Source organism: Python bivittatus, unplaced genomic scaffold (assembly GCF_059951505.1).
Source record: "Python bivittatus isolate LINGU-HERP-01145 unplaced genomic scaffold, Pbiv_v1 ctg000030_np1212, whole genome shotgun sequence".
Classification (NCBI taxonomy): domain Eukaryota; kingdom Metazoa; phylum Chordata; class Lepidosauria; order Squamata; family Pythonidae; genus Python; species Python bivittatus.
In genome coordinates this window covers 4,819,830-4,832,547 of record NW_028277031.1, presented here as the reverse complement: position 1 = coordinate 4,832,547, position 12,718 = coordinate 4,819,830, and the positions used below count along the sequence as shown (strand labels likewise).

The 12,718-nt window shown below is 39.1% G+C and overlaps 1 protein-coding gene across 1 annotated transcript in view; it reads left to right on the top strand.

The window, feature by feature from the left end:
* RBFOX1 (RNA binding fox-1 homolog 1) overlaps window positions 1-5,096 on the top strand; it is a 399,208-nt gene extending 394,112 nt beyond the window's left edge. Inside the window, exon 13 of the mRNA XM_088152958.1 lies at window positions 4,240-5,096. Coding sequence (XP_088009084.1) covers window positions 4,240-4,362 — 123 coding nt within the window. The 3' untranslated portion in view covers window positions 4,363-5,096. The remainder of the gene's footprint in view (window positions 1-4,239) is intronic.
* The last annotated feature ends 7,622 nt before the right edge of the window (window positions 5,097-12,718 follow it).

Genomic DNA, 12,718 nt, shown 5'->3' with positions numbered 1-12,718 from the left:
GAAAAGATCAGAGGAGAACAACAGTAGTCCAGACAAATTGATGGGTGGATTTCAAGGTCTACATTATTCTCAATGTAAATGGGAATACCACTTAGACAGTTAAATTACTTCAGTGGTCAAAACTTGTCACCCGATTAGGACTGGCATTTAAGTGATTTGGAAGGACAAACTTAAGAAAAATGGGAAAAGCATCTTTTCCAACAGATTCTGAATGAAAAAATCACGAGCAAGGTGATGGAAAACAGTTTATCAGTGTTGCTTTTTTCCCCTTTAAATTGGAAATACACATCTTTGTGAGAAATTAAAACTTCAGAAATCACCATCTCCATAGTTCCCTAGTTTTCCCAGAAGCAGTCCACTTTTGGGCCAAGGAAACATGTTTAAAATGTTCTGAACCATTTAGAATCAGATCTTTTGTCTTGAAAGAGCTGCTAACCCTAAAACTAGTTGAGATAACAAATGTGCTCCATGGCAGCCAGCCAACAGGTGGAAACATGGGTATTGTGGTTGTTAAGCAACCTAGAAATGAATCAAATAAAGACCTCTTTACCCCTCAGTTTCTTCTTATTATTATTATTACTATTTTTAATTTAGCAATTGTTGGACAAAATTGCAAAGTTTTTTTTTTTTTAATTTGTGTGTGTGTGTTAAATGACAGTATTCACAACTGTCAATTTAAATTTTCCTCAGTTTTTCATTTTACCCACAGCAAGTTATTTGGCCCCATTTCTCAATTTGTGGTCTTCTCTCCTGAAGAAGAAAAAAATCTTAATATATGCATTTCTGTAGACCTGTTTTCAAGATACAGAACGCTTGAAAAGATCTCACCCTTCTATAATGCATAGTGAATAGCTTAGCCTGATAGCTACCATTATTGTACTAATTCTTTATGATTTACATTTCTGAATCTAACGACTGAGTTGTCATCTACATAGACTTCATGCATCCCAATTCTGCTATAGCTTTAGATAGTGTTATTACAGTGAAGTCTTATAAAATTATTGGATCAAGGAAATTTCTAAATCTGCCCTACTGCTCCGCCCCTTCCAAGAAAGCTTTGCAGGACTAAGACTATATTCATTCTACCCCCTTGCAGATGCCAGTGATGAGAGGCCTCTCTCTGGTTCACAGTGAAGCTTTTTAACCCAAAGCTCCATGCACAAAGTGGCTTCCCAATACCATCTGTGGTACCTTCCCAATACCACTTCTAAAACTAAAAGAAAAGGGTCCCATGCTGTACTGGTGGAGCTCCAGTGCAGAAATCTGAGCCCCCAGGGCCATGTGGGGGCCCCTAAGAGACCTGGGCAATATGTAGACCTAAGAGGCTTTCCAGAGGCAAGGGGGATTAATTACTAGAACTATGCACATTTCAGAAATGATTCAGAAGTGTTTCAGATCTCTCTCATGCAGTTTCTCACTCCTGTTCATTAAAGCAGTCCCTCACCTTTATATGAGCCTAAAAAGGGAGCAGCTGGCCCTATCTATCTATCTATCTATCTATCTATCTATCTATCTATCTATCCATCCATCCATCCATCCATCCATCCATCCATCCATCCATCCATCCATCCATCATCTATTGATCATCTATCATCCATCCAACCTGTAACAATACATATTCTGCACCAGAGAAATAAATACGTATATACGTATATACATATATGTAAAATCAGGACACACTGAAACATTTTGCCTTGCAAGCTGTTTTGCAATTCAACTTCAAAGCCTAGTCATTTTGCCACAGACCAAGATTTTCCCGTTGGCAGAGCTGCAACCAAATCCTAGATCCTTCCTGCAAGCTAGCTCTTGCCTCTAGCATTGCACTCATACATGATCTGTACAAGTCTTGGGAGAGGGATTATGCATGAGACCAAGCTACTTTTCCACGTAAAACTAATCTAGGGTTGGTGAGGCTGGTGAATCAACAAACGATAGCCAAATTAGGAAGATAGAAAGCCAGCAACTCATGCCGGGATAAGACGTCCAGCTGACGTCCAGTTATGGCTCAGCTTGCCTACCACCCTCAACAAGCAGTGCAAGAATTTCCCCCCAGATTTTGCCACTGTCCTGAGTCAGCAGCACAGAAAAATCAGAAACAAACAAACAAATGCCATGGAAGATTTAAGTGGTCTGTAGAGCTGGGACACAGCATTTTTTTCTGGGCCAGAGACTCCAGTTGGCCATTTGAATTGGCATGCTGGGGGAGGCACACTCCCTAAAACAGTGGTTGGGCCAGGGTAAAAATAAAACATCATTTCATTTTATTAGTCTTTAATAATAATGAAAAAAATGGGGAAAAAAAGAGAAGAATCTCTTCATCCTGTTCGGTACTGCAATTTATACCAAGTTTGGGGGATCTTTTGGGCCCCACCCATGTGTTTGAGTAGCCATGGGTCCTTATGGATGTATATCTATTTTATGGAGGCAGAATGGTTACAGTTAAAGGATTGGGCTAGGACTCTAGTTCAAGGCCACCCTCAACCATGAAATGACTTTGGATCAGCCCAACTGACTTCACAAGGTTGCACTTGTGGGGATAAAATGAAGGGTTGATGCCCCTGTTAACCATCTTGAGCTCAGGAGGAAGGGCAGGATATAAACTGAACAAATAAAATATATCGAACACTTAGGTGGAGCTTCTACCCCATGATTATTCATGTTACTGAATTTATCCTTTTCAGGATTTGCCCAATGTATTAAATTCCAAACTAACTAAATATGCCAAGTTGTCATCATGTACTAAGATATCCAAGCCAAAAAGGAGGGGGAGGCCTAACCACAGTAAAAAACTAACCAATATTACACAAACACAGTTTGATAGAGAGCAGAGGTGGAATCTGGGGACTATCTTTGGGCCAGACCTTCTCCTGAGACCAACGTACTTCCCAGCATGGCTGTGATAAGGGAAAAAAGATCTCCGTGTTAACCACCATGAGCTTCTTCAGGGAACACAGGATATAAACCTAATACATAAATGTGGGAAGACACAACAACGAGGTGCACCTATCAAACTTCTGAAGATGAGGGAAACAAGTTGGTAGGTTTAGTATCAACCCATCAACAGGAAGCCATTTAGTCAGGGAGGCTATGAGCCAAAAGTTGATGGTGATTTCCAAAAAGTTTAGTTTTGTTTCCTTGATTGTAATGGAGAACAGCACATGTACAGAAGAAAGCTTTTGGTGCATCATGGCTCAAGTCATCTCACTTTTTTTTCTGCAGCCCACTTAGCGATCCTCACAGATTTTGTTCAGTCTGCATTTCTATGAGAAATGAGCTGATCTGCACCATCTGAAATAATATAATAATGGCCAGGCTGTTATCCTGCCAATTGGACGCTTATTTGAATTTTGCATGGCACTTCTCAGCCGAAAAAGGCTCAACAGTACACGTAAAATGTTAATCTGGATGAAGGGCATTTAACAGTGCCTATCAGAGAAGAAAATCATATTTATCAATGTACATTTGGTAAGAGGTGAAAGATGACAGGACACATTAGAAGGGCAGAATACAAATGTTTACATAAATAAAAATAAAGGAATACTTAAAGATACATTTGATTTTCTTGTTATTGCCATTAGTGTTGGTTTATTAAAAAACACACACATTGTAAATAGATTTATGAATGTATTGACCTGTCCATTCAAAAAAGTTGCCAGTGAAATATTCCAAGAGCAACACCCACACGCACGAATGCATTTTCCCATTGTGGGTTTTACAAATGCCTGTCAAATAGGCATCAAAGATGGGATTTTGACCATCTAATTAATGAGGACAAATGGTTCACCAGCGAAACACTCACGGATGATCCTGAAAGCCATCCCTTTTCTGAGATGTCACTGTTCTGTCCTAACCCTTCCTGTCACCAAGAGATGGGCCCACTGTCGTTGTGTTATTGCTCTTGCTATTCTTGCTATTCGTTCAAAATGAGCTCTGCAGATTTCTGTAGAAAAAGCACCAAGGCTGGAGTTTTGGCGATCTAAAACCCCAAAGGCCTCTGAATTGAATCCATTGATCCATCAGTTAGTGTATTAGTTAATCAGCACTTAGGTAATTAATCGCTGAATGGGCGGATGATTCATCAGCGCAACATTCGCTGACCCAGTTTGGACCGCGCGTCCTGAAATTGGGGCGTCGCCAAGAGATGGAGCGAAACACAAGGAAGGAGGCAAACGGTTTTGCAGATCTGGTTGTGGCAAAAGTGGAAGTAAAAAACCCACCCCTCAAATTGCTTTGTTTCAGAATGCTTTTGCACCCTTGAGTGATGCCAAGAACAGGAGCCATGCTGACGATGTCGGTCTCGTTCTTTCTTCATTGCAGGCTAGTATATACCGAGGGGGATACAGCCGTTTTGCTCCATACTAAATGACAAAAACCATAAAACCTCCCCAAATGGGGGAAAAAAGGAAGCTTTCCGAGGCCTGGGGATTGCAATACATGCAGTAGTGCATCATTTTAGCAACTCTAAAAACAAACAAATAAATAAGTAAAATAAAATAAACAAGTACATAAAAAAGAGGAGAAAAAAATCTACATTTTTTATCTTATACCTCAGATATTTTGTTCTGTGTATTTTAATATTGTGGGTCTTTTAATTTCTGAAGGTTGCATAGTTTGCTGGCTGTAGAAGGTATTTATTATGATTATGATTAATTATTATGATTATGATTATTATTATTTTCATTGTGGTTGAACTAGAAAGCTGCTAGAAATGAATTTGTCTGGGGGCCACCATCAAAAGTTCTATATCATGTAAATGAATTATATATGCTGAATATTATGCTGTTGGGATTCCTCACTTGTTCTGTAAGAGTGTATGTGACGTCATGATTTACTTTTTTTTTCCTGCATAAGACATTGATTTTTATTTTCAAAAGGGGGGGGGAGAGAGAGAGAGAGAGAGAGAGGAACACCAAGAAGGTGGAAATGGGGCTCAACCTAATTTACTAATTAAAAAGGGGGACCCCCAATGGCACCTTATAATTCTATATCAGCTGTCTTAAATTATTCACTGTTTCTTCAAAGCCAAAGGTTATGTTGTTAATTCTGAGTTGGGGCGGGGGGAGGGGGGAAAGTAGAAAGAAGGGTGCTTGAACTGACATCTGTACATAATGTCTTATTAAAAGCTGTGGAAAGACACGCTTTTAATGTATTCCATCAGGCAGCATTTAGCTCCAGTCGTAACTAGCTGTTTAGGCAAAAAAAGAAAAAGGAAAAAAAAACCTAATATATATGTAAAAAAAAATAAAAACAAAAAGTAAGTAAATAAGGAGAATTACCTGCTCGTTAGACCATAAACAAGCATTCTTTTTTATATTTCTTCCAGTATAATAAATTATTGATATCATTGCAGACTTTTATATTATGGGAGAATTAAAAATAAAAATAAAAAAAAGAGGTGATAAAGCACTGTTTCTATTTTTTTTTCTTTTTTTCCAAAAAAAATTAAAAAAAAGAAAGTAATAAAAAAGTTAAATTCTTTGTACCGGTTTTAAAAAAAAAAAAAGAAGTGTATAAAATTTACATCTGTGAAGTAGAATTATTCAGTTCAAGAAATTTACACATTGACAATGTTTTAGATTTTAAACCCAGTAGATTAATAGTTAGAGAGAGAAAACGCACACCCGCGCTCACCCATTCTCATGTTTACATGCTACTTGTAGTCAACATTTATAGACGCATTTACCAATCCTGCAATCGATGAATAGAGATAATCCCGTCCTTCTCATCCATTTGGCATTTTTTGAACGACGCTGTATCATGTAAACAAACTGCAGTTCTTCAAGGTGTCCCAATTCTGCTCCCGCTTCTGATTTCAAACCCAAGGCCTCTTTGATTGGTCAATGACTAGGTCCATCCAAGATGAACAGTAGACTACCCAACAGCAGGTCCCTGACACGTGAGTTTTCCCAACGGGTTTCTACAACAAAACTGCAGACTCGGACACAACTGAAAAAATTGCAGTTTGTCTGTGCATATGTTGTTACTGATTAACCTAAGTTGGAGTGTTTGTCAGGGTTTCTTGTTTTTGTATTTTAAAGAAAATAAAAGCAGAAAAAAACTGTACCTCCACAGTTTTGTTGAAGATAGTTATATTCTCATGTGTACCGTGCAGGACGAAAAGGGGCGAACCCTTCAGTTAACAATGATCAATTCACTGCTGTGAACTTGCCAACTTGCTATAAACAATTCTGCTTAAGAAGTGTTTGTGATCAGGCTTTTCTCTTTGTCATCGTTAACGTGCATGCAATATGATCAGTTGAACGATAACCATCAATAAAGTTTCACAAGATTTGAAAACAAGGTTTCTGGAGCATTTGTATCAAAGCAACTGTTTTGGTCACGTTCAGGGCTGAGAGCAGCAAAGGAGAGGTAGCGAAAGGAAGAGAAAGGACCAAAACAAGCCCCCCCCCTTTGATTGATGAAAAACATGGGCTACTAAAAATCATATTCCACTTCCCAGGATGAGGGCTTTAACTAGCCATGTTTCATTCCTGAGGATATCCACAGCTTTTGGAGATTCAGGTACAAGTCAAAAATCCAAGTTTTCTCCACATCCCTCTTTCCCATGTCCAGTCTTGGCAGACTCTCCCCTGTCCCACTAAATCAAAAACTGTTCTAAATGCTCAGTTTTTGGGAGGGGAACTACCCAAGTAGCCAAATCCAGACACATAGGTGATGTTCTTCCAGACATAGCTTTGTTGGTTTGTAGTGACCCTTTCCTATTTGTCACAAGGTTTCCATGGTCTGATCCTAACCTTTGCTGTAACAGCAAGTAAAATATTGGGTTTGGGTCAATTACCCTTCCAGTATAATTTCTCAAACCATGAGGGCATAATTTTAGGGCATATCGAGAAGAACCACCATGTTCTTTCTTAGTTTCTCTTGAGTTCCCAGGGAGAAGTATAGGTGTTTCTTAGCTCTCTTCTATCTTCATTGCTGTAATGAAGGAAATATTCTAGTATGAATGTTTAGGATCAAAGTGGCCATTTGTTATGTGAACTTTTAAACACCATGGGAAAATATATCACAGGATATTAAAGTTTCTGAGTTCAGAAACCAAGGGTGCATACAGACGTACCTTTCAGTTGGACTCTGCTTCCTTGTCTCCTGTGAAGCAAGCCAGGTTTCTACCACTTTTGCAACAATGCATTCAGTCAGGTGTATTTAGCTATTATTTGAATATTGAACAACCTTCTCTTCCTCCTCCTCCTCCTCTTCCCTTTTAATGCAGCAAATTTGGTTGTCAATTTGTTCCTCTTTTTTTTCTTTTTTTGAAAGAGAATTCTCTATAATAATATTACAGGGTAGGAGGATTTGTGATTTCACATCTTCCAGCCAATAGTGCTGTGCACACTTGCTTCTGCTACAAACCTGTAGAACTGCTTTCTTTAAAAAAAAAATCCCAATCCTAGACTGGGAATTTGTTATTCCGATTCTGGACAATGCAGTGGGGATATTTCCATTGTGACTCAACTGCTTGAAAAATGCACGTCTGTATGCACTCGGAAACACCTTTTTTAAAAAAAGAAAACAAAAACAAAAAATGACTGTGAAATAAATATTTATTTTCTTACAGAAATTCAGTTTTCACACATAAATCTCCTGATGTTTAAGTGATAAGTCAATGTGTCATTTTGGTTTGAATTAAGTGGCTGTTCCATTTGGTGCAACCCTTAGTAAAGATCTGATGTTTATTCTTGCACACAAATGAGGTTGCCACACACTGTTGGAAAATATTTTTGTGGGAAAAAAAAAAACTTACAACACTCCAATCATTCATTTTATTCAAATGTATGTCTGATATAGGGAATGTTTTTTTTCTGGTTATATAAATTATTACTGATTATATGAATACTGATTTTAAAAATAACTGATTAATACCATATGTAGAATATTGTGACTTCAAAACAACTACAGATCTTTAAACCCGACAAGTGTGTATATCTGTCTTTAGAAATTAGTGTTTATATCACTACAGTGGTTTGTGAATAAAGGAAAAACAAATGGTTTGTAATATTAAAAATAAAAGCTTAGTCTGAAATGGTGTAAATAAAATCTGTGTCCAGAGTTGTGTTTTTCCTAATCTTTTTAATTTATTTACTTTTCAGGCTACAGACCATATCCTTATATTCACCATCTTTTCACAAAGAATTGGAAGGAGGAAATAGAATAACTGGAATTCAAAGGGCATCTCGCAGTTGATCCCAAGTAGAGTAGGATGTGAGTCATTCCAAGGGTCTCGCAGTCTTAATATTGACAGGGAGAAGACAAGGTGAACCTTGTGTGGAGGAAACACAACGTTTCTTTCTTTCTCTTGGGAGAGAGAAAGAAATTGCATCAGTTTATATTAAAATGAGAACTAAATGGATTTCTTTTCCATTCCTAGTGAAAACGGGCCTGTCAGAATCTCAACCTTATCATTCCTTGTTTATTTAGTTATTTAAAAGATTTATATATCCTGTCCCATAAAATATCTCAAAATGATTTACAATCAAATTTAAGAACAATAATAAACAGGAGTGTTAAAAGAGTTAACATAAAACGTATTTATTAAAAATGAATGGGAAAGAATGGAATTTTAGAAATTGTCATGCAGGGAAGTCTGAGTGAAAAAAAAAAATTAACTTCAGCAGGTGCCTAATAATCAGTTCCTTTTTCATACAGAACTTATATTGACTGATTTCTTTAAAATATTTATTAGGCCCGCGTGGGTTGGGTGGATCCACTTTATCCTGCATTGCGCCTTGGTCTGTTTTGATCTGCACAGTCCTAGTATTATTATATTGCTTCTCATTACAACAAACCCAAAGTGGTTTACAATCAAGAACATTTTCAGCTGTCAAGCTTGCCAACCCAAGACTCAGCGGTAAATCTCCATTCCCCCTCCATTCTCCTTGGCTGCTAGATTCAGACTTGGCAGAAGTTTCTCCCACACGCAACACAGCAGAGTTAGAGAAGAATATTTATTGCAAAATAGAAAGAAGCCACACTGAAGAGTTGATTGCTTTCTGCCAGCAGGCGGGTACATTTCCCTCTTTTAAAGCTATTGCTACTGCTTACCACCCTTCCCATGTTTCAATAGATTCTCTGCCCCATGCTTTGTGACCTTGAAGCGGAGAGTTGTTGGTTGTTGACAGAACTGACATTGCTGTCCTGAGAACTGTGGGTTCTCGGCTTGCCTCTCACCCATATATTCTCAGGCAAGGTCACTGCCCACAACTTTAAGAGTTGTCCAAGAGATGAGTGTGCAAATGTCTTAGCTTTCAACATACCATCTTTTCTCCAGTAGGGCACAGCTTCCCTTAAATCCAAGGAAGAAACATCAAGAAAGAACTTCTACGAGGTTCATTTTTTCCCACTTGAGGGAGGCTACAGAGTGATGTAGAGACCCATAACTGACAACAATAGCAAACTCCAGCTCACCATCACCAAGTTAGCTCAAAAGCACCCTGCAAAGCAATTCCAAAAACTTAAAAGCCCCCTGAGAATAAGGTGGACAAACAGAAGCTGCTTTCTGGAACCTGGAAGATGGATGTCATCCGAGTATGCTGAAGTAGACCTTGAAGGTTCCGATTTTCAGTTTCAGAGTCCTTAAAAGCCTCTGGGGCAGCTTGCCACTTTGAAAGCGATACCAAGGCAATGTAGATTGAAATATTAGTAAATTTCACCAAGATTACATGTGGTGATGTTTTCTATATCTACTCAGTTCCACACTGCGCTAATGATCCCTTGGTTTCCTTTTTGGTCCTGGAAAGCTGATTTTCACATTGTAAAACCTTTCATCTTCCTCAAGCTGCCTATTGCTAATGAATTTTTTATTTGTTTACTCACTGAGTCTCCCAGATATAAAAGTGACACTTAACTTAGGGGGAGAGGGAGAGAAATGGAGAGAGAAAGGAAGAGAGAGACATGAAAGGAAATAAAACAGACTGAAAGGAACCTCCCTGTTAAATCAAAGCTAAGTCCTTGTTGTACCAAACACCCTTTAATGTACTTTTATTTCTTTGGATCCAGATTATTATGTCCAGTAAAAAAAAGGGGGGTAGGGGGAAGGAAGTGAAGTGAAGTGAAATAAATAATTTGGGAGGGGGGGTCTGTTTGAATATGAGAAGACTGAATTATTCATTCATTGGTCTGTCAAGACCATAGGAGCATATTTGTGAAACTACTGTGCTTCTATGTGCCAAAGAATAGAAAAAGCAAGCTTTGTTCTTTTAATTTTTTAAAACTTCTTTTGTCCACCATCTTAAGAACAGTCATTTCAGTTATCCATTCCAGAACCTAGACACTCTTCTGCTCTCGAACCTGTGCCTATACAGGTAGTCCTCGTTTAGTGACTGACCCATTTAAGAACCATTCACAATTATGATGGTGATGAAGAAGTAACTTTGCAACCAGTCCTTGCATTTATAACCTTCGCAGGTCTGCAAAGCAAAGGAAAGCTGAAGTAAGATTGTAAACGCACTCATGATTTCACTTAGCCACACTTTGGTTAACGACTGAGTTGCCAGTCATCATTGTGCTGGCTAAACAAGGACTACTTGTACTATTTCTTGGACCAAGACCAACTAGGAATGTACCAAATCTGGAATATTCATTGTCATTCACCGGGGAATGCATTTACTTATCATCATGCACTAGAAGTTAGCAAACTCAGTGGGTGTAGTGGTGAAGGTGCTAGAGTAAGATTGGGAAGACTCGGATTTTAAACTATTCTTAGCTATGGAAACTCATGGGTGGCTTTGAGCCAGTCTTTCTCTCTAAGCTCAAGAGCCAGTGAAGTGTAATAGTGAAGGTTCTGGACTAGGAGTGGGGAGTTTTCAATCTCCCCCCAGCCATGAAAACTCATGGGGTGACTTGGGGCCAGTCATGCTAACCTAACTAACTTCACAGTGTTGCTGTTGTGCAAATAGGATGAGCAGAAATCTGACTATAAGCCACTCTAAACTCTTTGGGGCGGGGGAAACAAACCCTGGCCTATACAAAAATCAAATAAAGGAATGCCAGGAGAACTGAAGCCAACTTGAACCTATAAGATCAAGAAGCTTGCTCCTTAAGTGTATTAAGCTCCCAATGTCCATTACCATCAGCGAGACAAAAAGGCCCCCCAATGAAATTAGATGTCTTGTAAGATCTTTTCAGTTTTGGCTGCCCTACATTTGTGAACCATAAGAAATGGAATGGGGTACCAGCCAAGACATAGCTGTAGGCCTGTCACACTGTGGCATTTTAGTGAAAGTCCAATTTTCAAATAGTTGCAACAGAGACCTCTGTGGTTAACAGAGGGCAGGGAGAGAAATTCTCCTGCATTCTCATTTAGGTTGATGAAAGAGAATCTGTTTTCAAAACTTCTTCCAAAAAGGAAGAGTTCCTCACTTTCAAACACTGTTGCGTGTAGGAAAGCGGGAACATCTGTGGGGGGAGGTGTCAAAATAGCCAAGATGAGGGCCTCATTGCACACATGTAGAAAGAGGGCAGGGCTCTGATCACATGGTCTGGACCACCATCTTGACCTTTTTGACCACCAACCCCATGGATGTCCCTGGAGGAAGCTGTTCTTCTTTAGTTATAAACTGGCCAAGTGTGTGTGTTAAAGTCCTGTCTTTCGTGAACCCAGAATAGTTCCTGTTTTTACCATACGTCACTACATAGGAGAACACAAAATAATGATGCTTAAACTATGGTATAGAAAAAGAGGGGGGGGGGGAACCTAATAAAATACAGATGGGATTATAACTGTCTTAACTGTACCATTTGCCTGCACTCAAAGCACCAAGGTGACATCTTGAGGCATCTTCTGAGGGCCTCCCAGGAGAGGGGTCATTAGCAAAGCCAGCCTGCTGGAGGGTGAGTAGTAACCCTATTCTCAGCCTTCACTCTGGCTCTTCTCCACCTTTTCCTGGTGTGAGGGCCTATTAGCTTGGAATGTCTTCCACGCACATGAAGGAAAAGGGCTTTGAGGAAATGTAGGAGAGACATTGGGGAAAGAAACATGGAAATTGGCTGGTGGGTTTCCGCTGAGCTCAGTAAAAATATAGTAGGTTAGGGAATGGCAGATGCCTGTTTCATTAGAGTTGAAAAACTAGATGGAATCTGGGGAGGGGGGAGGGAACCAAAGCATTTATGTAAGGTTAGGGTATTTTCTCAGTGGCTAAATTTGTCCAACATGCTAACCAAAGATATACTTAATTATGGCTTACTGAGTTAATTGGCCAGATTCATAACACACACTAAAAGCATAAATTAACCACCCTGCCTGATGTGCCCAGTGCAGTGTGCCCCTAACTAGCTAATTATATAGAGCAAACTTAACCCAAGATCTGTGAACAATGGGGGGGGGGGTGTAGGACTGGGTGCATTTACACCATACACTGAACCTAGTTACTGAATTAATTGCATTTGCCAAAACATTGAACTACTCATTAACCCAAAGGGTTAGGGTCTCATGGCATGCTATATCTCAAAAAGCAAACCAAGGTTAACTCAAACTAAGCATTCCATGCAAATGAAGATTAAAACACTTTAAATGACCTGATGCATAAATAAAGCCGCTAGGTCAGAGGAACAGAATACAGAACCTATTTGTCATCACTGAAGAGATATCAGGTATAACTGAGAGCTGGAGATAATCTGCCTTCTGGGAAGCTCTGTGATATATTATATTCAAAAAGTCTAATTTTTCATTTAAGGATGGATGAGTAATTTGGCTCATCAGAAT